This window comes from Symphalangus syndactylus, chromosome 1 (genome assembly GCF_028878055.3).
Source record: "Symphalangus syndactylus isolate Jambi chromosome 1, NHGRI_mSymSyn1-v2.1_pri, whole genome shotgun sequence".
In the NCBI taxonomy this organism is placed as follows: Eukaryota; Metazoa; Chordata; class Mammalia; order Primates; family Hylobatidae; genus Symphalangus; species Symphalangus syndactylus.
The window spans coordinates 118,020,571-118,047,266 of record NC_072423.2 but is presented as its reverse complement, the minus strand read 5'-3'; the positions used below and the strand labels follow the sequence as shown (position 1 = coordinate 118,047,266).

The 26,696-nt window shown below is 46.1% G+C and overlaps 1 protein-coding gene and 1 pseudogene across 1 annotated transcript; one reads left to right on the top strand and one right to left on the bottom strand.

Annotated features, from left to right (window-relative positions):
• Positions 1-1,107: 1,107 nt before the first annotated feature.
• Positions 1,108-4,809, bottom strand: CYP8B1 (cytochrome P450 family 8 subfamily B member 1). The gene has a single exon (XM_055281237.2). It carries the CDS (start codon positions 4,744-4,746, stop codon positions 3,241-3,243), a length of 1,506 nt encoding a protein of 501 aa, XP_055137212.1. The 5' UTR covers positions 4,747-4,809; the 3' UTR covers positions 1,108-3,240.
• Positions 4,810-12,006: 7,197 nt separating this feature from the next.
• LOC129483864 (heterogeneous nuclear ribonucleoprotein A1-like) lies at positions 12,007-13,009 on the top strand (annotated as a pseudogene).
• The last annotated feature ends 13,687 nt before the right edge of the window (positions 13,010-26,696 follow it).

Here is a 26,696-nt window from a genome sequence, read left to right as displayed (position 1 = left end):
GGGGTAGAGAGCTATATGGGCCATGGGCCCCTCCCATGCCAGCAGGCGGGCATGGGGCATTGGGATCCCTGCCCACACTCCAATCCTGGGGGCTCTTGCTTCCTGGGAGGCCTGTTGTTATGCTGGATATCCCTGACTGTGGGATGGTACACTTACATTCACCTCACACCTCACCCGCTGAGGCTTCCCTAGGTCCCAAGCATCTCCTCTGGAGCTCTCAGACAGGCCACAGGGTCCATTAAGTTCCTATCTGCACATGGTCACTCCCAGTTGAGACCTTCTGGTCCTGACTCAGGGAACTCCGGCCCTCAGCCCCACCCCAGCCAATCCACAGGCCATGCTCCTGGCCCATATTCCCTTGGGTGTGAGGCATAAAAGGAGACACAGCACCAAGGTCTAGGGAGGGCCAAGGAGGTGTGTGAAGGCTCTGTTCCTGCTTCCCCACAGCCCCAGCCCCATTGTACCGGGCACAGGGCCTGGCTGGGCAGAGATGTCATTGGTACGTTTCCCATGGACAGTCTTCCATCTTCCAGCCAATTTCTCCTCCTTCCATGCCCCCTACTCAACTCTTCTCCTTGTGCTCCTGGTCCTTGTAGAACAGGATGGGATATCTCAGCTTCTCCTAACCAGGCAGAGCTCTATCAAGCCCCAGGTAGACATCAGCATTGCGGGCAGCTCACCTCAGAGAAAGGCAGGAGCTGGCCCAGGGTCACATTGCTAGTTGGGAACACACTGTCACCCCAGCTCAGGCCCCTGCCTACTCTCCTGGCAGAGCAGAACAGGCAGCCTCAGGAGAAATGTGAGGCTGCCACAGACGTAAGATAGAAGTAGCAGAGAGAAGCTCCACTGGCTGGTCGCTGGGTTGGGGGGTCCATGCAGCATGGGCCCACCTCCTCCAAGACACTCTATCCAGCTCCCACAATCATTCTTCCTCCTGTCCTAGCTCCAGCTGGAGCCCTGCCAGCTACAGCTATGGCAGCCACCCCCTCACCCTCTTGCAGCACTGGTAAGCACGCTGGGAAGGAGGATTGTCTTCATTTCATAGATTGGAGGGCTGAGGCCAGGAAATGATTTGAGGACAGAAAGCAAATTAGCTGAGACTGGAAGTCAGGTTTCTAACATTTAATCTCCACTTAGGGAATTGGAGGTCAGAAATGAATAAAATACCATGCCCCAGTGGGCTCCAGTCTGGGGAAGTGGGCAGCAGGCAGAAACCAAGACACAGAAAGCAACGACACCTAACAGATATGCTATGATACAAATGGTGCTGTGGGAGCTGCACAGTTTGGAGGCCATTTCTGGCCAGAGGGTGGGATGAGTGAATCCAGGAAGGCTTCCAGGAAGGAGTAGCTGGCACTGGGATGGGCAGGAACAGCAATGCCTCCACTTTAGGGATGGTTTCATTGGAGAAAGTTGGCAAAGTTGAGAAGTTTGGAGACCAACCGTGACAAAATTTAAACATCAGGTATGTGAAGGCAAGGGGGACCAACTGTGACAAAATTTAAACGTCAAGTGTGTGAAGTCAAAGGGGAACCAGGAAAGTAAAAGAGTGACAATCAGAAGTGCTTTTGGCAAAAAGGCCTCTGGCAGCAGTGTAGAAGAGAACTGCAGAGGTCACAGGTATAAGAATGACAGTAGGAGAGGGGAAGAGGGTACACATTTCAGAGGCATCACAGCGGGGTGTACTGACAGGACGGGGGCCTGCTTGTATGAAGGTAAAAGAGGAGGAGGGAGAGTGTCTCTGGGAGATGGGGTGAATGGTAGTGTTCTGAGCAGAGAGAGCAGGGAAATCGGGAGGAAGAGTGGTTCAGGGAAGAGGCAGGGGCTCAGATGCCAAGTTCTGCGTTGGCCAAGCTGAGTCAGAGGTGCTGGGAGACTCCCATGAGGGTCTGGGATAGGAGAAAGCTCTGAGTTCAGCAATGATCATGGAAACCAAGGGAGGGTTGACAGCACCCTGAGGTGGGGGAGACATGGGCCCTGAGGAGGGATCTTGAATAATTCCTACATTAAAGGCATCCTGGCTGGGCGCAGTGGCTCATGCCTGTAATCCCAGAACTTTGGGAGGCCAAGGAGGCCGAGGAGCCTGGCCAACATGGTGAAACACCGTCTCTACTAAAAATACAGAAACTAGCCTGGTGTGGTGGCACGTGCCTATAATCCCAGCTACTCAGAAGGCTGAGGCAGGAGAAATACTTGAACCCGGGAGGCAGAGGTTGTAGTGAGCCAAGATCACATCACTGCACTGCAGCCTGGGCAACAGAGTGAGACTCTGTCTCAAAAAAAAAAAAAAAAGGTATTGTTTCTCTAGACCTGTGCTATCCAATAGGGCAGCCACCTGCCACACATGGCAATTAAGCACTTGGAATGTGGCTAGTCTGAACTGGGAAGAGCTGCAAAAGTACAGTACATACCAGACTTTGAAGACAGGATGAAAAAGGGAAGGTAAAAACTATATGTTAAGATTTTTAATAGTGATCATGTTGAAATGCCAATATTTTGGATATATTGGATTAAGTAAAGTATATTATAAAAATGAATTGTTTCATTTTACTTTTTAAAAATGTGTTTACCAGGAAACTAAATTAGCTGGGCAAGGTGGTAGGTGCCTGTAATCCCAGCTACTGCGGAGGCTAAGGCAGGAGAATTGCTTGAACCCAGGAGGCAGAGGTTGCAGTGAGCAGATATCGCACCACTGCACTGTAGCCTCGGTGACAGAGCAAGACTCTGTCTCAAAACAAACAAACAAAACCAAAAAACCCCACTACTCATGTAGCTTGCTTCATATTTATGTTGGATGACACTGTTCTAGAGCCTGAATTCCATAGGATGTGGGATAAGTGTTGCTGAAAAAACTAAAGCAAGCTGGGAGGGTGGAGGCTGATGTTTGCAAGATGCCATGTTACTCATGTCTGGGGGGAACCAGTTTCTGTACTCAGGACTTCTCAAGGCAGGCATCATCTCCCAAACCAAGTTGCCCACAGATACTCCCCCTTCCCCTGGACTTCCTGTGAGAGGAGGGTTCAGCAGAACCCCCTCTGAGAGATGGTATTTTAAAGAGAATGATAAGCCTGTCAGATGACTAGGCGGGGAGAGAGCAAGGACAGGCAGAACAGAGGTAGGCGGTGCCACAGGACCAGAGGGAGGGGTGGCCAGTGGTGGCTTGGGGCTGCAGAGGGGTGAGAACAGGTGAGAGATGGAATAGAACTCCTCTGGCCAGGTTTGCAGCTGGCTTGGCCAAGCTCACACTGTAGGATGCAGGCGGTAGCGGAAGCGCACATCATGGCTGGGCTGTGTGGTGCCAAAACCCCAGCGATGCGGGTCAACATGGGGTAGTGGTGTGTCAGCGTCCACCAACTCTAAGTCAAAGTGTGTGACCATAAGCAGGATAAAGAGCTTCACCTCACTGAGTGCAAAGAACCTCCCAGGACAGATGGAAACGCCCGAACCCCAGGGCATGGTGTAGTGGTGGATCTTCTTGCCTGCCTTGAAGAAGTCCACTTTCCGGCTGCCATTAGGGTTGAGGAAGCGATCGTACTTGAAGACAGTGGGCTCAGGGTGGATGTCAGGGTCCATGTGCACTGAGAGGTAGGGAAAGAGGGCCAGGATGTCTCCATGGCGGAACAGATACTCCTGCCCACTGGACATCTTCAGAGTATAGTCTTCATGAACCAACCTGAGGAGGGTGGGTGCAGCCCTCAGCCGCAGCGTCTCCTCCACCACGCTGTCCAGAACTGGGGTGTGTTGCAGGGCACTGAGTTTGAAGGCAAAGGACTGCTTGGTCTCCAGCCTGGCCTCACCCAGGACCTGGGTAGCTTCCTCCCTCACAGCCCGAATAGCTTCTGGGTGCTTCAGGAGGAACAAGAGGGCCCAGAAAGAGGTAGGCCCCGTGTTCCCCTGGGAGGCCCAGAGCATCATGAAGTTGAACTTGTCCTGCATAGCTGAGGGTACCCCCTGCTCCCTCAGAAACTGAAGCATGTTGCCCAGCCAGTTGCTGATGCCCTCCTTCTCCTGGCTGTGGCTCACGGAGAGCATCTTGTGAAAGAGACGCTGGAGTCGGCCCACTTCTAGCCACTCCCGGGGCCACAGCAGGGAGTAGACAAACCTGGGGAAAAGAAGGTCAAACTTGCGGAACTCCACGAATAACTCTCCTGCCTGTAGCAGGTCCTGCTCCTTGTCTTTCGTGTAGCCGAACAAGCTCAGGTAGCCAGCTGTGAACAAGATGTAATAGCAGAAGTGAAAGAGGCTGTCCTCATGCCAGCAACTGGCATCCAGACTCCAGCCTTTGGACGTCAGCATTACAAAGGACAGGCTGTCCAGCATGGTCTCATTAAGATCCTTCAAGCCATCCCCCCTCAGATGCTTGGTGCTGGCTGAGTGTATCATCTCATGGTCCCCTTGCACTGAACGGTATCCAAATACCTTCAGCACCAGTTTTTTTGCATATTGTCCAAAGTCTAGTTTTCTCTGTGTGTCCTTGAGGATGGGGCCAAAGGAGAGGGGGTCCATGACGAAGGTGAAGTACTGGCCCCCTAGCTGCACTGTGAACACATCCCCATGCTTGGTCCTCATGCGCTTCAGAAATTCAAACATATTCTTCCGGAAAGCCATGGCATGGCCAAGCCAGGGCACGGTGCCCTTGTCCAGAGGGGGCTCCCGTGGCCTGCGTTGTCGGAGCATCCCTGGCAGGCACAGGTATCCAGCAATGACCACCAGCAGAGCTCCCAGCACTGGACCCCAGAGCACCATGGCTATGCTCCTGCAGATTAAGCTCTCGACACGCACACTGTTCCCTGGGTGCCAGAGAGCTTTGGGAGGCCTTGGAAAGTCCAGGATGTAAAGGTCTGAGCACCTGGACCTTGCCCTGTGTTATGGCAAATAACACTAGTGAGACAGTACTTGGAAGCAGCAAAATGTTCCCTGGACTTAACACTTGGCTGACTGGTCACGTAGGGGAGGAGGAGGTAACCAGGAGATAGCTCAAAGAGAAGCCTCCAGCTATGGTCACAGCTGCTCACCAGCTTCATGCTTTGCTCTGACCTTTTCAGACTCAGCTCTTGCACCTTCTCTCTAAGCCTGCCTTGAGCCCACTCCCACCCCCATGGCTGACTATTTACACCCCCACTTACTCATGCATTTATTTATTTGCCAGTTCATTTGGTAGAAATGAATCAAGCACTTACAAAATCTCACTTCCACTCTTTCCTCATCTTTAGAAGACTCAACAAATGCCTCCATTCCTAGTTGGCCCTCTTCGTCAAGTAACTTAACCTCACTGTGCCTCCATTCCCTCATCTGTGAAGTCGGGATAATTATAATGCCTCATAGGTGCTGTTGTGAGGCAAAAAGAGATAAAACCTGAAAAACACTTAGAATAGTGCCCGGCTCATGCTAGTGCTCCATATATGTTAGTTAGTATCCTAAAGCCTTTTCTCCTACCTTTGCCCGCTCCCCTGGACCTCACAGCAGCCCCGTGCTTATCTCCTCATCCTTTCCCTAGTCTGTCTTCCTCTCTGGTCTCAAAGATGCTTGCCAAGGGGGCATGACCTTGTTGAAGTCATGTCTGCTTCTACCTCCATGTGCACAGAGTACACAGTCAAAGGCAAGTGAAGAATGACTATATGACCTTCCACAAGAGCTCTGACCCCTAACCCCAAAAAAAGAGGCATCGATGCTGGGGCTTTAGATGCTGAGAAGGCTGAGATGGTGGAGGGGGTGTTGACTCCATCTTGGGGTATGAGTGTGAATGAACTCATCTGAGGAGGCCACAGAGGCTGAGCCCTCAGTCTCTGAGCCTCTCACCTGGAGCCCTCTCACCTGCCCAACTGCTTGCCTATACACTTCTCTGACAAGAAGGCAGAATCCTGTAATTGTAAAATGTCAGAGACGATAGGGACCTCACTAAATCACTTCATACTTCATTTCACAATGAGGATCTAGGTGCAGAATGCAGTGGGGACCCTCTTTGACAGCTGCCCTGGCTTGGGGCCTTGAGATAAGCTAATCATTGACTAAGGGCCTTCTGAGACATGTCAGCCCAGGTCCCTGCCAGCAGCTCAAGAAGGAGAAAACTGTACCATCGGTGCCAAGGCATTAGTCAAGCAGCCTGGCCCATTGTTGCAATAGGTGAGGTTCAAACTCAATTCAATCAGTTCTGATAACCTCCAAATTACTTTTTAACTTCCTAACGACCTGAAAACAGGGACTTCGGCTCTTCAGACAAAAGAGGGTTTGGAACTTCCATATCCCCTCTGGAGTGAGCTTCCTTTGCCTATGAGCTTCCCCTTGGCAGGGAGTTGGAACTGTCCACACTCTGCTTCCCAGACTCCCTCTTTAATTGCTCAGGACCACCACAGTACTTGGCATCATCAACTCTCTTCAACCTTAGAATTCGGTCAGAAACTGGGCCAAATCCAATGAACTGAATCGTGTCCCCTAGTTTTTAATGGATGAACCATTATTTCACATTCATTCTTACCTCATTCATTAACCCACACTCATCTATTCATTCCCTCCTTCCTTGGAGAAGCCCCATCTATCCATTCACTAGACACTTATTGGGCACTTACTGGCAGAAATGTTGCTACGATCTGGGATTATAATCATGAATGAGATAGACACAGTCCCTGCTCTCTTGCAGTTTATGGTCTAATGGAGGGAGAAAGAGATTAAATCACTGCCCAAAGTAATTATACACATATTTCTCATTTATCGTGTTTTGCTTTATTGCACTTCACAGATACTGTGCTTTTTACAAATTGAAGGTTTGTGGCAACCCTGCATTGAGCAAATCTGTTGGCACCATTTTTCCAACAGTATGTGCTAACTTTGTGTCTCTGTGTCACATTTTGTAATTCTCACGATATTTCAAATTTTTTCATTATTATCATTACAGCTGTTATGATGATCTGTGATATGTTAGTACTGTAATTGTTTTGGGGCACCATGAACTGGGCCCACATATGATGCAAACTTAATTGGTAAATGTTGTGTGTATTCTGACTGTTCCACTGACCAGCTGTTCTCCCCTCTCTCTATCTCTCCTTGGGCTTTCCTATTTCCCAAGACACAGCAATGTTGAAATTAGGCCAATTAATAACCCTACAATGGCATCTAAGTGTTCAAGTGAAAGGAAGAGCTGCACTTTAAATCACAAGCCAGAAATGATTAAGCTTAGTGAGGAAGGCCAAGATAGGCTGAAATCTAGGTTTGTTGCACTACACAGTTATCCAAGTTGTAAATGCAAAAGAAAAGTTCTTGAAGGAAATTAGAAGTGCTACTCTAGTGAATACATGAATAATAAGAAAAACAGCTTTATTGCTGATATGAAGAAAGTTTTAGTGGCCTGCATAGATCAAACCAGCTACAACATTCCCTTAGCCAAAGCCTAATCCAGAGCAAAGTCTTAACTCTCTTCAATTCTATGAAGGCTGAAAGTGATGAGGAAGCAGTTGGAGAAAAGTTTGAAGCTGGCAGAGGTTGGTTCATTAGGTTTAAGGAAAGAAGCCATCTCTATAACACAGAAGTGCAACGTGAAGCAGCAAGTGTTAATGAAGAAGTTGCAGCAAGTTATCTAAAAGGTGTAGCTAAGATAATTGATGAAGATGGCTACACTAAACAACAGATTTTTAATGTAGATGAAATGGCCTTATATCGGAAGAAGAGACCATCTAAGGACTTTCCTAGAGCAAAGTCAATGCCCTGCTTCAAAGTCTCTAAGGGTAGGATGACTCTCTTTTTAGGGGCTAAGGGAGCTGGTGACTTTCAGTTGAAGCCAAAGCTCATGACCATTCTGAAAATCCTAGGGCCCCTCAGAATTATGCTAAATCTACTCTGCCTGTACTTTATAAGTAACAAGGCTAGGTGTGGTGGCTCGTGCCTGCAATCCCAGCAGTTTTGAAGGCTAAGGCAAGTGGATTGCTTGAGCCCAGGGCTTGGAGCCCAGCCTGGGTAACATGGTGAAACCCTGTCTCTCCAAAAATTAGCAAGGTATGGTGGTGCATGCCTGTGGTCTAAGCTACCTGGGAGGCTGAGGTGGGAGGATCACCTGAGCCTGGGAGGTTGAGGCTGCAGTGAGCCAAGATCATGTCCCTGCACTTCAGCCTGGGCGACAGAGTGAGACCCTGTCTCAAAATAAACAAACAAAAACAAAGCCTGGATGGTAGCACATCTGTTTGCAGCATGGTTTACTTAGGCCCACTGCTGAGACCTACTGCTCAGAAAAAATATTCTTTTCAATGTATTACTACTCATTAACAATGCACCTGATCACCCAAGATCTCTGATGAAGATGTTCAAAGAGATGAATGTTGTTTTCAGGCCTGCTAACACAACATCCAGTCTGCAACACATGGATCAAGGAGTAATTTCAGCTTTTCAGTCTTAGTAGTTCAGAAATACATTTTGGAAGGCTATAGCTGCTGTAGATGGCGATTCCTCTAATGGATCTGGGCAAAGTAAATTGAAAACCTTATGGAAAGGACTCACCATTTTAGGCCACTCTGAACATTTGTGATTCATGGGAGGAGGTTAACATATCAACATGAACAAGAGTTTGAAAGAAGTTGGTTCCAACCCTCGTGAATGACTTTGAGGGGTTCAAGGCTTCAGTGGAGGAAGTCACTGCAGATGGGTGGAAATAGGGAATTAGAATTAGAAGTGGTGCCAGAAGATGTGACTGAATTGCTGCAATCTCCTGATTGAACTTGAATGGATGAGGAGTAACTTCTTATGGATGAGCTAATAAAGTGGTTTCTTGAGATGGAAACTAATCCTGGTGAGGATGCTGGGAACACTGTTGAAATGACAATAAAGAATTTAGAATATTACATAAAGTTAGTAAAGCAGCAGTAGAGTTTGAGAGGATTGACTCCAATTTTGAAAAAAAGTTCTACTGTGGGTAAAATGCTATCAAACAGCATTGCATGCTACAGAGAAATCTTTCCTAAAAGGAAGAGTCAACTGGTGCGGCAACCTTGATTGTTGTCTTATTTTAAGAAATTGTCACAGCCACCCCATCACCCTGATCAGTCCAGGGTGAAGATATGAATCACTGAAGACTCAGATGATCATTAGCATTTTTTAGCAATAAAGTTTTTTTTTTAAAAAATTAAGGTATATATATGTATTTTAGATATAATGCTTTTGCACACTTAATGGTGTATAGTCTAAACATAATTTTTATATTCCCTGGAAACAAAATTCGTGCGACTTATTTTACTGTGGAGGTTTGAAACCTAACCCGCAATATCTTCGCGATATGGCTGTAATTGTGACAAATGCTGTAAAGAAGAGCAGAGCATGAAGGGAGGTGGCAGTCAGGAAGTCCACACTGATTGTGCCACATGATTCAGCGGAGGCCCGGAGGACCACAAGACCCAGTCAATGTGTGTTGTGTGTGGTGGAGGTGCTGGCGGAAGAGGGGGTGCTGGTCAGGGGATGCAGCAGGGTGGTCCCAAGGTACCGAGAGCATATCCACTCTGGGGCCAATGAGCCCCAGGAGAAGGGGGAAGAATCTCCACAGGTTGCAGAGCCGGCAGGCTCTGTGCGGGTTAAGACTTTGACACCTCGGTGGCACTGAACCCCTCTCACGCCAGCCGGCCCAGCCACGCTTGTGTCCCGGGCCCACCGGGGCCACGCAGGGCTGCCGGATGGACAGGCAGGGAATACGGGCTCTTCCTCGGGCGGAGACTGGCTTGTCCCTCCTGAAGTCAGCCCACGGGACTGCCCTCTTCTCCCTCCCGAGGGGCTGGGGACCAGCAACCCAAGCCAACACCGGGAGCGGGCGGCACGTCCCCTCCTCGCCCCTTCGGTCCGGGATCTGTCAGGGGCCGGGGCGGGGTTACGAGGGTGGGCTAGGGGGCCAGGTAGGACCAACGACACACGGAGGCGGCCTCCGGGCCGGCCAGAGGGGCCGCGGGCCCTCGGGAAAGGGGCGGGTGCACTTCCGGCCCCCGAAGCCTCCGCGACGGCGTCTCTGGGAGGCGCGGCGGGGAGTAGGCAGTGTGTTGCTGACCTCTGGCGGTCGCTCTGCGGGACTTCGCACCTTCTTTGTGCTCAGGAGCGGTGAGTGTCAGTTTGGCGTCTGAGCCCTCAATAAGGGCGTGGTTCCGGGCGGACGGGAGGACGTGCTGAAGGCGCTGGTTTCTTCCTTCCCCACCACAGCTGTTTCCGACTTTCGCGCTGAGCCCACCACTACCCCTTGGCCCACGCCCTTGGCAGTTTTCATGGCATAAGCCCGGCAAGAGCATCATTTTGGTTGTCCTGGGGCGTTTTGGGGGTTAGCTCCTTTGTTGCTAACCTCATTCGCACATTCCATGGTGGGCAGGACAGTGGATTGAGTTTTTTACACTGGGCGCTAGTAGTTCCATGTTCCTGTCCGATGTCATGACTTCTCATTCTATATATGGCCCAGAATTTTGAGCAACTGGGCACTGACCTGAGGATTCTGTCTATCTGCTGTGGTTCCTTTACTGGGGTTCTCCGCTGTGGGTTCTCTAGTCCGGATGCACCAGCTCTTCCTTGAGTCTTGTTTGCCCCTTTTTCTAACTCTGGATGATATTGACTGCTCCCCCAGTATGTGCCACCTCTTGCTCACTGCCTCGCCCCCAGCAATAAACAGCACCGTTGAAATGGAAATACAGGGGAGAAATTATTTCACCCTGCCTTTAGAGCAGGTAATAATCGTTTCACTTAGGGCTTATGTATGGCTCCTTTTTCTTTCTTTCTAGCTTTCCAGGTTCCTTCTGTTTTTCCTGGAGAGGAAGGAACCGCCTCCATGGCAGCCTGGGTTCTTGACAGCCTGACTCAAGGGTCTCTATGCTTACTGCTAGCCTGAATCACATATACCAGGTTGTCGTAGAGCCAGTGTAGGACATAAAAGGCAAACCTGGGTTCTTGTCCCAACTCTTCCACCAATTCATGGCATGACCCGGAACATTTTGTTTTACCCTTCTGGGCCTTTATTCTGATGTGTCAAAACAAGAGGTACTGAATTTGACGTACTCGCCAGCAGTGAGATGCTATTATAAAGGTATTGGGTTGTACATTCGCCAATTTGCCAAGAGATATGAGGGCATATAGTGTGAGAGGGTGGAGGGATAGGGTGGGAATTGGAATGATTGGCGTTGAGCTTCTAGCCAGTGGATGGCTCTATGCTGATCATTCCCATCGCCACCCGCCACCAACACAATCACCATTCTCATTTTGAGAACTTACCTTGAGCTAAGTATTACACTAAATTCACGTATTTTGCCGTCTAACCCTTATATCAACCCGGTTCAGAGATTCCGTAGAAGAACTCACTGGACTCAGAATACAGTTGTAATCATGACTAAGATTGATTACAGCTGGATTGCTGGTCCCTATCCCCTTGGGAGGATGGGGAGGGCAGCCACATGGGCTGAATTCCCATGGGCAAGCCAGCCTCTGCCTGAGGAAGAGCCATAATTCTCTGCCTGTCCATCTAGTGGGATACATAACCAGATCATAAGGGAAAAAGACATAGGTGGAGTCTTGAGGAATCTATGTGCAGGATTCCGAGTTCTTTCTCCCTTCCAGGAGAGATCACACAAAGCTTACTCCTCCTAGCAATGGAAACGCAGCAACATATATGCCATGTTTCTACCTAGGGAAATGCAAAAATTAGTCAGTGCTCAAGGTTTTTATTGGGGGACTGGTCATGTAGGCACTTCTGCCTAGAATATACTAAAATTCTCCATACAGTTGATAGAAATGAGACAGCCAAATGCTGCTCAGGTCATTGTGCACAGGGGGCTTGCCTAAACATGCCCACGGCAAAAAATTCTGTCCCTTAATGCAGGTGCAGTAAGGGAAATAAATCAATGTGGAGTGGCTCAGACTAAGGGCAATTCACACCCATCTTAAAGATAGGATGACTGAAATTATTGAACTGGAGGAACAGAAAGAAAAAAGGATGAAGAAAAGTGAACAGAGAGGTAGGCTGGCAGATACATTCATCAGCTTGCTCCTTTGCCTGTGGACGCTGCCGAAGAAGCATCATTAAAGTCTCTTTTCTCCCTGCCGTCATGTCTAAGTCAGAGTCTCCTAAAGAGCCCAAACAGCTGAGGAAGCTCTTCATTGGAGGGTAGAGCTTTGAAACAACTGATGAGAGCCTGAGGAGCCATTTTGAGCAATAGGGAACGCTGACAGACTGTGTGTTAATGAGAAATCCAAACACTAAGCACTCCAGGGGCTTTGGGTTTGTTACATATGCCACTGTGGAGGAGGTGGATGCAGCCATGAATGCAAGGCCATGCAAGGTGGATGGAAGAACTGTGGAACCAAAGAGAGCTGTCTCGAGAAGATTCTCAAAGACCAGGTGCCCACTTACCTGTGAAAAAAAATTTGTTTGTGGCCTTAAAGAAGACACTGAAGAACATCACCTAAGAGATTATTTTGAACACTGTGGGAAAATTGAAGTGACTGAAATCATGAATGACCGAGGCAGTGGCAAGAAAAGGGGCTTTGCCTTTGTAACCTTTAACAATCGTGACTCTGTGGATAAGACTGTCATTCAGAATTACCGTACTGTGAATGGCCACAACTGTGAAGCTAGGAAAGCCCTGTCAAAGCAAGAGATGGCTAGTGCTTCATCCAGCCAAAGAGGTCGAAGTGGTTCTGGAAACTTTGGTGGTGGTCGTGGAGGTGGTTTTGGTGGGAATGACAACTTTTGTCGTGGAGGAAACTTCAGTGGTCATGGTGGATTTGGTGGCAGCCATGGTGGTGGTGGATATGGTGGCAGGGGGGATGGCTATAATGGATTTGGTAATGATGGAAGCAATTTTGGAGGTGGTGGAAGCTACAATGGTTTTGTCAATTACAACAGTCAGTCTTCACATTTTGGACCCATGAAGGGAGGAAACTTTGGAGGCAGAAGCTCTGGCCCCTGTGGTGGTGGAGGCCAATACTTTGCCAAACCACAAAACCAAGGTGGCCATGGCGGTTCCAGTAGCAGCAGTAGATATGGCAGTGGCAGAAGATTTTAATTAGGAAACAAAGCTTAGTAAGGCAGAGGAGCCAGAGAAGTGATGGAAGCTATAGGTTACAACAGATTTGTGAACTCAGCCAAGGACAGTGATGGCAGGGCTTAGCTGCTACAAAGAAGACATGTTTTAGACAAATTCTCATGTGTATGGGCAAAAAACTTGAGGACTGTGTGTGTGAATAATTGCATAACAGGTTATTTTAGTTTCTGTTCTGTGGAAAGTGTAAAGCATTCCAACAAAGGGTTTTAATGTAGTTTTATTTTTTGCACCCATGATATTGTTGGCTAAATGTAATAGCCTGATGGTGATGCTGAATAAATGTCTTAAATAAAAAAAAAAAAAAGGGAAAGTGAACAGAGCCTAAGGGACCCAGGGGACACCATCAAGCAGACAAACATATGCATAATGTGAATACCAGAAGGAAAGAGAGAAAGAAAGAGGCAGAAAGACTAGTTGAAGAAATGTTCCCAGACCAAACTGAGGGTCGGTCTGCTATTTCTCGCTGCCCAATAACAAGATGCAGATGAACTAGGGAGGAAGAGAGTTTTTTTTATTTCTGTAACTGGTTACAAGGAGAAGGCCTGGAAATTATTGCCAAACCAACTCAAAATTACAAAGTTTTCCAAAGCTTATATACCTTCTAAGCTATATGTCTACGTGTAAGTGTGCATTCATCTAAAGACATAAGTGATTAACTGCTTTTAATCTATAACTAAGGTCTGAGTCCTGAAGACCTTCCTCTGGAGCCTCAGTAAATTTACTTAATCTAAATGGGTCCAGGTGCCGGAGGTGATTACTCTTATCTGGTCTCCTGCTAAATCACAGAGGTTTGGGGAGTTCCTTCAGATCCCCAGTAAAACTTTTTTAATTCTAAATGGGTCCTATTAAGAATTCCTTTGTTATTTTGTAATGCTTTAAGGCCCAGGAAAGGCCTAGGCAAAACCCTTGGTGGGCATTTCTTACATTCCAGCCTTTGTATAAAGGGAATTGGCTGTTTCAGCTTTGAATATTTAACTTAACCACTTAGTACTGAAACAGTTGTTATGGAGGCCTGCATTAGTGAGACCTTGCCAGCCACAGAAATAATGTTTGAAAACTTCCTAAACTCAATGAAAAATACAAATCTACAAATTCAAGATGCTCAACAAACTCCAAGTAAGATAAACTCTGAAAAACTATCATTTTTTAAAAAACCAAAAGAAAATAACAAGTGATAGTGAGGATATGGAGAAATTGAAACCCTTGTGTATTGCTGGTGGGAATCTAAAATGCAGCCTCTGGAAAATAGTATGATTCCTCAAAAAATTAAACATAGAATTACCACATGATCTGCTTCTGGGTATATATCCAAAAGAAATGATGGCAGGAACTCAAGATATTTGCACACTTGTGTTCATAGCAGCATTATTCACAAAAGCCAAAAGGTGGGAGCAACGAAGTAACCAGTGACAGATGAATGGATAAAATGTGGTATATACGCATCAGTGGAATATTACTTGGTCTTAAAAATGAAGGAAATTTTGACACTTCCTACAACACAGATGAAACTTGAAGATATTATGCAACATGAAATAAGCCAGTAACAAAAAAGACAAACATTGTATGGTTCCTCTTAAATGAGTTTCCTAGAGTGATTAAATTTATAGTGACAGAAAGCATGGTGGTTGCCAGAAGCTGAAGGGTGGGGGAAATGGGGATTAAGTATTTAATGGGTATAGTTTCACTATACAACAAACAGGTTATAAGAGACAAAGAAGTATATTATATTATAAGTGCCCAATGGGTTCACCCTGCCCACTGCCTACGCAGAACTGATTTATCAAAAGAGGAGAATTGCAATAGAGAAAGTAATTTATGCAGAGCCAGATGTGCAGGAGACCAGAGTTTTGTTATTACTCAAATAAGTCTCCCTGAACATTCAGGGATCAGAGTTTTTAAGGACAACTTGGTGGGTAGGGGGGAAACCAGTGAGCTGGGAGTGCTGATTGGTCAGAGATGAAATCACAGGGAGTTGAAACTGTCTTCTTGCGCTGAGTCAGTTCCTGGGTGGGGGCTACAACACCAGCTGAGCCAGTTTATTGATCTGGGTGGTGCCAGCTGATCCATCAAGTGCAAGGTCTGCAAAATATCTGAAGCACTGGTCTTAGGTTTTACAATAATGATTTTATCCCTAGGAGCAATTTGGGGAGGGTCAGAATCTTGTAGTCTCCAGCTACATGACTCCTAAACCATAATTTCTTTTTTGAGACTTGTCCCCAGGCTAGAGTGCAGTGGTGCAATCTCGGCTCACTGCAACCTCCGCCTCCCAGGTTCAAGCAATTCTCCTGCCTCAGCCTCCCAAGTAGCTGAGATTACGGGTGCCTGCCACCATGTCCAGCTAATTTTTGTATTTTTAGTAGAGACGGGGTTTCACCATGTTGACCAGGCTGGTCTCGAACTCCTGACTTCAAGTGATCTGCCCATCTCGGCCTCCCAAAGTGCTGAGATTACAGGCGTGAGCCACTGTGTCTGGCCCTAAACCATGATTTCTAATCTTGTGGCTAATTTGACAGTCTAAGGAAGGCAGTCTAGTCTCCAGGCTAGAAGGAGGTTTGTTTTGGGAAAGGGCTGTATCATCTTTGTTTTAAACTATAAACTAAGTTTCTCCCAAAGTTAGTTCAGCCTATGCCCAGGAACGAACAAGAACAGCTTGGAGGTTAGAAGCAAGATGGAATTCGTTAGGTCAGATCTCTTTCACTGTATCAGTTATAATTTTGCTATGGCAGGTTCAATATATTAATAAAATATTCCATACAGGAGGCAAGTTAAACAACTATAAACATTACACACCTAATAATAGACCCTCAAAATACATAAAGCAAAAATTGACAGAATTGAAGGGATAAATACATTTTTATAGTAATAGTTGGAGACTTATTTACCCCACTTCCAATAATGGATAGATCAGACAGAGGATAAGAAAATAGAGAATCTGAACAATGCAATAAGCCAACTAGACTTAACAGATAAATATAAAACACTCCACCCCAAAACAGCAGAATACACATTCTTCTCAAATGCTTATGGAACATTCTTCCAGAGAGACCAAATGTTAGGCCACAAAACAAGTCCTAATAGATTTATAAAGATAGATATTATACATATCTTCTCCATCCCAAACAGGATAAAGTTAGAGCTCAATAGTAGAAGAAAAAAAAAAGTCATCCAAATTTGAATGGAAGAGGGAAAATTATATTCTCAGATAACATGATCCTGTATACAGAAAATCTGAATCCAAAAGATAACTAGTACATCTAATAAACTAATTTAGCAAAGTTGCAGCATATAAGATCAAAACAAAAATCAGTTGTGTTCCTATATAGCAGGTATGAACAATCCAAAAAGGAAATTAAGAAAGCAATTTTATTTCCAATAGCATCTAAAAGAATTAAATACTTAGGAATAAATCTAACCAAGCTGGTGAAGGGCTTGTATCCTGAAACTACAAACTATTACTGAAAGAAATTAAAGACTTAAATAAATGAAAAACTATCCTATGTTCATGAATAGGAAGACTTAACATTGTTAAGATGTTAATACAGTCCAAAGTGATCTACAGATTCAATGCAATCCCAATCAAAATTCCAACAGACTTTTTCACAGACATAGGAAAGCTGATTCTCAAATTCATATTTAATTGCAGGGGGCTCCTTTGTCTTAGTCTTTTCCTGCTGCTATAAAAAAATACCTTAGACTGGGTAATTTATAAAAAATAGAAATCAATTGCTTGTAGTTCTGGAAGTACAAGATCAAAGCACCAGCAGATTTGGTATCTGGTGAGGGCCCATCCTTCATAGATGGTGCCTTGTTGCTGCATCCTCATATGGCAGAAGGGGTTGGAGGGCTCCCTTCAACCTCTTTTATAAGGGCACTAGTCCCATTCATGAAGCTCTTACGACTTAACCACTTCCCAAAAGGTCCTGCCTCTTAATACCATAACAATAAATATTTAGTTTCATCTGCTGGACGTGTGGCTCATGCCTGTAATCCCAGCACTTTGGGAGGCTGAGGCAGGTGAATCACTTGAGGTCAGGAGTTTGAGACCAGCCTGGCCAACATGGTGAAAATACCAAATATAGCTGGGCCTGGTGGTGTGTGCCTGTAATCTCAGCTACTAGGGAGACTGAGGCAGGAGAATTGCTTGAGCCTAGGAGGTGGAGATTGCAGTGAGCCAAGAGTGCACCACTACACTCCAGCCTGGGCAACAGAGTGAGACTTCGTCTCAAAAAAAAAAAAGAAAAAAAAGAAAAAAGATTAAGTTTCAACATGAATTTTGGAAGGACACAGCATTCTGCCCCTGGCCCTACAACATTCATATCCATCTCACAGGCAAAATACATTCATTCCATGCCAATAGCTCCGTAAGTCTTTTTTTTTTTCATTTTTAAAAATTTTTTTGTAGAGATAGGGTCCCACTATGTTGCCCATGCTGGTCTCGAACTCCTGGCCTCAAGTGATCTTCCTGCCTTGGCTTCCTAAAGTGCTGGGATTACAGGAATGAGCCATTGTGCCCAGTCACTCCCATAAGTCTTAACATGTCCCAGCATCAACTCAAAAGTCAAGTCCAGACTCTCATCTAAATCAGATATGAGTGAGACTCAAAGGTGCGATTCATCCTGAGGCAAAGTCTCCTCCAGCTATAAGCCTGTGAAATTAAACAAGTTATGTGCTTCTAAAATACTGTCAACAGAAGAATAATGAAGTTCATACATTTGATAAGGAGACCTTTATTTCTCATAAAGGATTGCAGCTTACAGGGTGGCCATTCTGATAGGCTAGGAGGCATAGCCTCCAGCCAGAAGCTAGAAACACACTTTGAGGGAGGTGAAAAGGGAATAGGAATTTCTGCTGAGCAAGAGAGCCAAATATACATATTCAATAATCTATAGGAAGAGTCATGAGCAGTTTTGAGGAGACACGTGCACGTGCACAATTGAACTTTGTTCTTCTCCATGGGACCCATATTCAAAAAATGGCAGCATTAGCATGATCTGAAGATGAAGTTTTTGGCCCTCTGATGTCAAAAGGTGAAGCAGAGGATGTGCTTCACCCTTACTGTGCATTCTCTGTAGAATGGCCAGAACCACTCAATGGTTGGTGGTTTTTTATCAGTCAGAAAAGGAGTGATAGCATTAGGCAGTTGGTTGATATTGGAGGTGGAGTATTTTGAAAGGTCTGGTTTCTGTTTACTTTTAGGGAAGAAAGCCTAATTGTGGTTAGCAAGGGAGTGGGTATAATAAGGTTATCTAATCATGGCCAATAACTCAGTTTTTAAGGTTACTCTGTGGTTCCCTTGGCCAAGAGATGGTCCATTCAGTCAGTTGTGGGATGTAGAATTTTATTTTTAGTTTACAGTACAATGGTGGGACAAGCATAGGATAAATACTCCCATTCTGAAAGGGAGAAGTAGGAAAGAAGGAAAGGATAACAGGTCCCAAGTAAGTCCAAAACCAATAGGGAAAACAACATTAAATCTTGAGGCTGGAGAATAATCTTCTTTGACTCCATGTCCCCACTTCTGGGGGGCCCGGGTGGGGACCGGGTCCCCAAGGCTCCAGGCAGCCTTGCCCCACAGCTTTACTGAATGCAGCTCACAAAGTAGCTCCCATGATTTAAGAGTCTTCTGCCTGTGGTGCTTCCAGATAGAGCTGCATGCTGAGGCTCTACCAGTCTAGGATCTTGGGGGCAGCCCTGCTCCCATGTTCACTGGGCACTGCCCTAGTGGGGGCTCTCTGTGGTGGCCCTGCCCCTGTGGCATTCCTCTGCCTGGGCCCTGAGACTCTCTGGGGCATCATTTGAAATTTAATCATCTAGCTATGCCCCCACAGCTCTTGCATTCTGTGCATTTGGAGAGTTAGCTCCGTGATGGTGCCATGTTTTTTCTTTTGTGGCTTCTGGAGGGGGAGCACAAACAGTACCTGGGCCTGCTTGTGCCACAGCTGGGGCAGTCAAATGGGAATGTTAGGAACAAAGCCTTGAAACTGTTCTGTTCTTGTGGCTCTGGTATTTTGGGTTTGTGATGGGTGGGGACTGAACTGCCAGCCACACAACTGAATAGTAAAGGGAACTCTGGAGCAACAGTTAGAGATATTGGACCTACATAGGAGTCCATAGGCTACATAGGTACCCTACCTTCCTATTGTGTGTACTACTCATAGGCCTTGTCCTTTTTTGTTGGCGAGTATAATATAGAGGTTACAATCATTGGCTACAGATGACAATATACAGGCTAAAATGTTTTATGTGCAAGGCAATCAGTAAAACTTTATGATTTAGAAACAAATCAGCAAAACTTCACAATTCAAAAACAAATCATTGGCTGGGCATGGTGGCTCATGCCTGTAATCCCAGCACTTTGGGAGGCTGAGGCAGGTGGATCATGAGGTCAGGAGTTCGAGACTAGCCTGGCCAACATGGCGAAACTCCGTCTCTACTGAAAAATACAAAAATTAGCTGGGCGTGGTGTTGTGTGCTGGTAATCTCAGCTACTCAGGAGGCTGAGTCAGGAGAATCGCTTGAACCCGGGAGGTGGAGGTTGCAGTGAGCTGAGATCGCACCACTGCATTCCAGCCTGGGTGATAGAGCAATACTCTGTCTTGGAAAAAAAAAAAATCATTGTCCTTTTCAATGTCAGCAGGTTACATATTAATCAGTACATCAACAGTATGAGGAACTAATAATAAGATTTGGAAATTCACCACAAGACTGTTTACTCTGAAACAGGATATAAGCCATGAATCTCAAGACCTTCCCCAGGTGATTAATTTGAAAGCCTGGCAAATGTGATCTGTAGGTTATCACCTTAATCTGAGAATATCTTGATTTCATCTTTGTTCCCAAAGGATATTTTCACTGGGCATAGAATTCTGGGTTGACCGTTCTTTTCCTTCACCATTTAAAAAACTTTGTGTTACTTCCATATATGCATGCTTAGGTATACCCTCAACATTCAGCCAGGTGTTTGACAACTCTGCCTTAGCTTTCACTTCCTGCTTGCACAGACCCTCAGGGTCAGCCAGAGGTGAGATCTTTGAGCTTTCTCATACCTTTCTGGACATATGCACAGCTCAATGCATGTATGGGGACAGCTACATTCCTAGGTATATGTCAGAGCTATTCAAAGCCTCTATGGACATCTCATTCTCCAGGTTTTCCTTTTAAGCTCTTTCATTAGCCTATGATTTGCTCCAATTGTTATCCATCACCTTAGGCAGCTGCAAAGATGAACAATTAACTCTAAATGTTTTTGACTGACTTATTCATGAAAAAGTCTTTTGCACTGAGTGAACTCCAAGTTGGGTCAAATAAAGACAGCCTTGCAAGTGGGGTTTTCCAGGGAACCACTAGACAGGTCAAATAATGACAATTCTCCAGGAATGAGGCATTGAAGGAACTCCAACCCCATCTTCCCCCTCTGGTGGCTGCCAGGCTGCTGATTTTCACTATGATTGTGGGCTGTTGGTTTTCAAGGATACTGCAAAACTGGAGAGGGGGGATGGGAATAGGGCAAGTTAAAACACCACAAAGCTTGTTGCTTCTACCAAGATTCAATTGTTTTCTTGAATAAATCATCTCTAGGTTGCTACAAGCCTTAGGTTAACTTCTAGAATCCTGAAAAAGTTGATTCTGACAATTTTTTGTGCAAGTTTTCTAATCACTTTTTTTAGAAGAGAAAATTTTTGGAGGTCCCTATTCTGCCATTTTCACCATTATGGTGACCATAATGTCACCATAAGAGCCCTTGTTCAAAATTCCCTGGTTCCGTGGAGGTTTCTCCTTTATATCAAGAAGGTAGACAAGTACTGTCCCCTAGGGACTGGGGGTTGTTGTTTCTGTGAAAGAACAAAGGCTTTCCATAAGCAGCCCCAATGCTTCCTCCCTTCCTACCTGTTGCAGAAGAATTGCCCTGCTTGTTTAATGTTGCCTACATGTTGCCTACAGAGGATGAAATTTTCCTACCTTTCTCTGTCCCTCTTCATGCCATCCTCAACAGTCACTTAGATCTCAAAGGCTACATGCAGGGAAAAAGGAGCCCAGTCTCTTTAAGGCTATTGGCTGGGAACAGGGTCCTCGTTTACCTAAAAGGACATGGGGAATGGGAACATGAGAGGATAGGAAACCATTTCATTGCAAGAATGCTCCAGACAAAGGTCACTGCAAGGTCTTGCAGACAGGGATACAGGACAGCCCAAGGCCACAGGTTCAGGGGACCAAATTATCCATAGAACAGAGATGAAGGCTGATCCCCAAAATGGGATGGGATCAGGGTTAGGGGTACCCAGTAAGTACCAGTTCATTCCAGAATCCCAAGGATGAATGGGGCAGGGGGTACTCTGCTCATTCTGGTTTGCCATATTGCAGGATTAAGGGAATTAGGGGGGATGTCCTCTTGTTCCCTTCTCTCCTTTGTTCTCTCTTCACAGGTGGGTAATCATGCCTCCGTAAAACAAGATGGGACCAAAGTTAGGGGTACCTGGTTAGCACTGGTTCATTCCAGAATACGTAGGTTGAATGGGGGAATGCCCTGTTCACTCTGGTCTGCCATAAGTGCAGGAACCCCAAGGACGAATGGGGATACCATATTCACTCTGGTCTGCCATACGTGAAGGAACTCCTAGAATGAATGGAGGATGGCCTCTTCACTCTGATGCCATAAATGCAGGCAAAAGATAGTAGGGAAACAAGGGGGTATCTTTTTTTCCCTTCTCTCCTCTGTTCTCTCTTCGCAGATGGGCAATCACATCTCCATACCACAGGACACACCCCTTGGATGCATCCTCAAGAACTGGGAAAAGTTTGACCCACAAGCTCTAAAAAGGAGAAGGCTAATATTTTTTTGTAACACAGCTTGGTTCTGATATGGACTTGAGGACCAGCAATCTTGGCCAGATAATGGAAGTATTAATTTTAATACTATCCATCAACTAGATTCGTTTTGCTGCCAGCAGGGAAAATGGACAGAAATCCCTTATGCACAGGCTTTCATGGCCCTAAGAGACAACCCTGACCTTTGCTGGGCTTGTAAAATGGACCCAGTGATGATAGCAGCCATCACCAGGCAACCTCCTCCAGTAGATTTGGGAGACCTTTTATCAGATTTGCACAGGGCTCAAGCCCCAGAGGAACCAAAGGTGGAATTTAATTCAAACAACGTTGCCTCTTTTATCCCCGTTATATCCAAGTCTCCCAGTCCCATAGCTTTCCCCTCCCTACCCAGGGCCACCCTCTGGATACCACCCCCTTAAGTTATCCCCACTTCAGGAGGTTAGCAGCCCCATTGGGCCAACTAGAGTCCAGACTCTATTCACTATGTAAGACCTGAGCCAGATTAAAATGGAGCTATGGAAGTTTATGGAAAACCCTGACTAATACATTGAAGGGTTCCATTTACTAGGCTTAACATTTGAACTTACTTGGAAGGACTTCACAGTCACACTAGGCCAAACTCTGTCTAAGGGAGAACATGACTCCATTATGGAGGCAGCCCAGCAATTTGCAAGTGCAATGCACATGACTGACCCTGGTGGCTACCTTATGAGGGCCACTGCCCTTCCCCAGGTTGGCCCTCAACTGGGAATACAATACCCAGGGGGGTATATGGGCAGTGAACCACATCCCCATAATGGGGATGAAGGATAGCAGAGGAAAGCCTGTAAACTGCAATAAATTGGCCCTAATAGATCAAGACCCTCTTGAAAATCCCACTACTTTCTTAGAGAGGCTACATTAGGCCCCAGTGAAACATACTAACCTTGACCCAGACACCCCAGAAGGATGCCTTCTTTTGTATCCCCATAGACCCATCTTCCCAATTGTTATTTGCCTTTGAATGGGAAAATGAAAAAGGAAGGAGCCAACAGCTCACCTGGACTGTGCTTCTGCAAGGTTTTAGAGATAGTCCCCATTTGTTTGGGCAAGCCTTGGCTAAAGATTTTCAAGACCTGACTCTTGAGGGGGAAGATGTGTCCTACAGTATGTGAATGACCTGCTAATCTCCTCCACCACAAGACAACTGGGAGTCCAAAATCGAGTCCAGACACTACATTTTCTTGCAGACAGAGGGTACAAAGCATCCAAGGCCAAGGCACAGCTACTAAGACAAGAGGTCCATTACATGGGGATAATCCTGATCCCTCGAGAACACAAATTCTCCCCAGAACGGATACAGGCCATCCTTAAAATACCTATCCCAGCCACCCAAAAGCAGCATCAGGCCTTTCTAGGGATCACAGGATATTGCAGACTTTAAAGACTGGGTTATGGTGGGATTGTTAAGTCCTTATATTAGGCTCTAAAAGAAGGGACTGATAAGGGACTCACTTCTCTGGGGAAAAGATCAGGAACAAGCCTTTAGGCAGCTAAAGACTACTCTCTCATAAGCACCAGCCCTTGGGCTACCCATACTAACCAAACTGTTTTAGCTTTTCATCACCAAAAGCCAAGGTGTAGCCTTAGGAGTCCTAACTCAAATTGTTGGGTCAATCAAATGTCCTGTAGGTTACTTTTTAAAGAACCTAGACCCAGTAGCAAACAGGTGGCCACACTGCCTCAAGGTAGTGGCTGCACAAGCCCTCCTACTGGAGGAGGTCCTTAAAATCACCATGATACAGTCAATCCAGCTCCTGATGTCCAACAAATAAGCCCCTTACTGGACATAAAAGTGCCACAATGGCTCACTGACAACAGATTGCTAAAGTATCAAGTGTTGTTAGAAATCCCACAGGTAACAGTTGAGTGGTGCTCCACCCTCATCCCAGCCTCCTTACTGCCATTACCAGGAGAGGGTGACTCAACACATTCATGTTGTGAGATACTTAACCAAATTTATGCCAGATGGGAAGACTTAAAGGATCATCAGCCCTTGGACAATCTGGTCAAAATATGGTTTTCAGATGGGAGCAGTTTTGTTCAGAATGAAACTATATATGCAGGGTACACAGAGGCTAAAGCTCTATCCTCGGGGACCTCGGGACAACTAGCAAAACTCATCTTTTAACCACAGCCCTAACACTAGGGGAAGGGAAAAGAATAACCATTTATATGGATTCCAAATATGCCTTTTTGGTGCTTCATGCCCAAGCCACCATCTGGAAGGAAAGGGAGTACCCAACAACTTGGGATACTCCTACTAAGTAGGGGCCCCAAATCTTAGAGCTACTAGAGGCCATTCACTTGACCCAGGAGGTGGCAGTAGAGAGGGTTCTGGAAATGGCAGGCACTCATTGGGTAATGGTCAAGCTATCATAAAACTGTCCCTCTGAAATGAGAAGTGGCTGTGACTGGGACCAAGACAGAGAGGAGTTCCCCAACAGATAGAAAACATTTGGAGCCAGCAAATCACAATTCCCTGATCAGGGTTTTGTTTTGTTTTGTTTTGTTTTGTTTTGTTTTGTTTGGGGTGGAGTCTCACTCTGTCACCCAGGCTGGAGTGCAGTGGCAGGATCTCGGCTCACTGCAACCTCTGCCTCCTGGATTCAAGTGATTCTCCTGCCTCAGCCTCCCCAGTAGCTGGGATTACAGGCACCTGCCACCACGCCTGGCTAATTTTTTTAAATTTTTAGTAGAGACAGGGTTTTGCCATGTTGGCCAGGCTGGTCTTGAACTCCTGACCTCAAATGATCCACCTGCCTTGGCCTCCCAAAGTGCTGGGCGTGAGCCACCGTGCCCAGCCCCTGATCGGGTCTTAAGCATGGGGCAAAAGTAGGGGGGAAAATGGTGGTGTTTGACTGGTATATGACCTTCCTCTGGAGGTGATCAACCAGTAAGGGAAAATCGCTCCAAGTGAGCAGGCACACAACCTCAGTAAACACACTGTGCATGCGGCTTCTCCCAAGTACTACTAGGCCCCTGCACATGTCGCAACTGAGCAACAGCCCACCCCAATGGAGGGATCAAGGGAGGAGAAGAAAAACCCCGGAGCCAAAAGCCAGTTTATAAAAATCCTGAGCCAAAGGCTGAGGGGGGCACTTGATCTCTCAAGTTCCCTACTTGGTCCTCTTCCAAGTGTGATTTGCTTCTTTTAATAAACCTTTGCCTCTGCTTTAAAACTTGCTTCGGCCTTTCAGTTGAAATCTTTCCTCTGAGAAGACAAGGGTTGGGATCAATGCGGATTTGCCACTGTTTGCAGACTCACTGGCAGTAACACTTTCACAAGGTTCAGGAGTGGGAGAATGCCCTGACTACAAGAGACATAACCACATAATTAATTATTCTCTATTTTTTCCCCTCCTATGCTTAACCCTGGGAAACTGAACTACTGCAGTTTGAAAGTAGGAAATAAGAGCCAGGGGGCGGGAGACTGACACCGTGTGTGTGTGTGTGTGTGTGTGTGTGTGTGTTGCTACCTAGCTGTGCTAATTGGATTTGGGCAATTATAGATAATGATTATAGTGATCATAAATCATAAATATGAGAAGACAACTCCTAAGGTGGTCTTGGCATGGCCCACATGTCACAGGGTGGGAGATATTCTAGGATGCTACAAATTATATAAGAAAGGAACTACTGAACTAACTAGAGATGAGTCTGAGTGTATGGTGTGGGTAAGACACAGGAGAGTTGGGAAATAGGTGGAGTGATTGTTGCAGAGACTAGTCACATTGATCACGTAGCTGTGGAACGAGAGGAACAACAACCCTGATTGGTAAGAAGAGAACACCTTAGACTCTGGGTTGTCAGGGCAGAGGTGTAACCGCCCAACAGGTTCTCCTTGCCTGCTGCCTAGACAGAGCTGATTTATCAAGACATGGTAATTGTAATAAAGAAAGGGTTTAATTCATAAAGAGCCAGGGTATGGAAGACTGGAGTTTTTATTATTACTCAAATTACCCTGAAAACTTGGGGGTTGGAGTTTTTAAGGATAATTTGGTGGGTAGGGGGTTGGAAAGTGGAGAGTCCTGATTGGCCGGGTCAGAGATAAAATCATAGGGAGTTGAAGCTGTCCTCTTGCGTTGAGTCAGTTCCTGGGTGGGGGCCAGTTTACCACTCTGGGTGGTGCCAGTAGTGGTTCCCCCCTACTTTTGCCCCATGCTTAAGACCCGATCAGGGGCTGGGCACGGTGGCTCACGCCCAGCACTTTGGGAGGCCAAGGCAGGTGGATCATTTGAGGTCAGGAGTTCAAGACCAGCCTGGCCAACATGGCAAAACCCTGTCTCTACTAAAAATTTAACTGATCCACTGCATGCAGGTTCTGCAAAACATCTCAAGCACTGATCTTAGGTTTTATAAGAGTGATATTATCCCCAGGAACAATTTGGGGAGGTTCAGAATCTTCCAGCCTCCAGCTGCATGACTCTTAAACCATAATGTCTAATCTTGTGGCTAATTTTTTAGTCCTGCAAGGGCAGTCTAGTCTCCAGGCAGGAAAGGGATTTGTTTGGGAAAGGGCTGTTACCATCTTTGTTTCAAAGTTAAATTATAAACTAAGTTCCTCCCAAAGTTAGTTTGGCCTGTGCCCAGGAATGAACAATGACAGCTTGGAGGTTAAAAGCAAGATGGAGTTGGTTAGTTCAGATCTCTTTCAGCGTCATAATATTCTCAGTTATAATTTTTGCAAAGGTGGTTTCAGAAGGAAGGTCAATTAATTTCTCTTCACTACTATCTGCAGGATATCTGGCCAATTTAACCTAGACTTCTGCTACCACTATCAACTTG

Coding starts and splice junctions, on each gene's coding strand:
- CYP8B1 (XM_055281237.2), bottom strand. CDS start 4,746: ATGGTGCTCTGGGGTCCAGTGCTGGGAGCTCTGCTGGTGGTCATTGCT.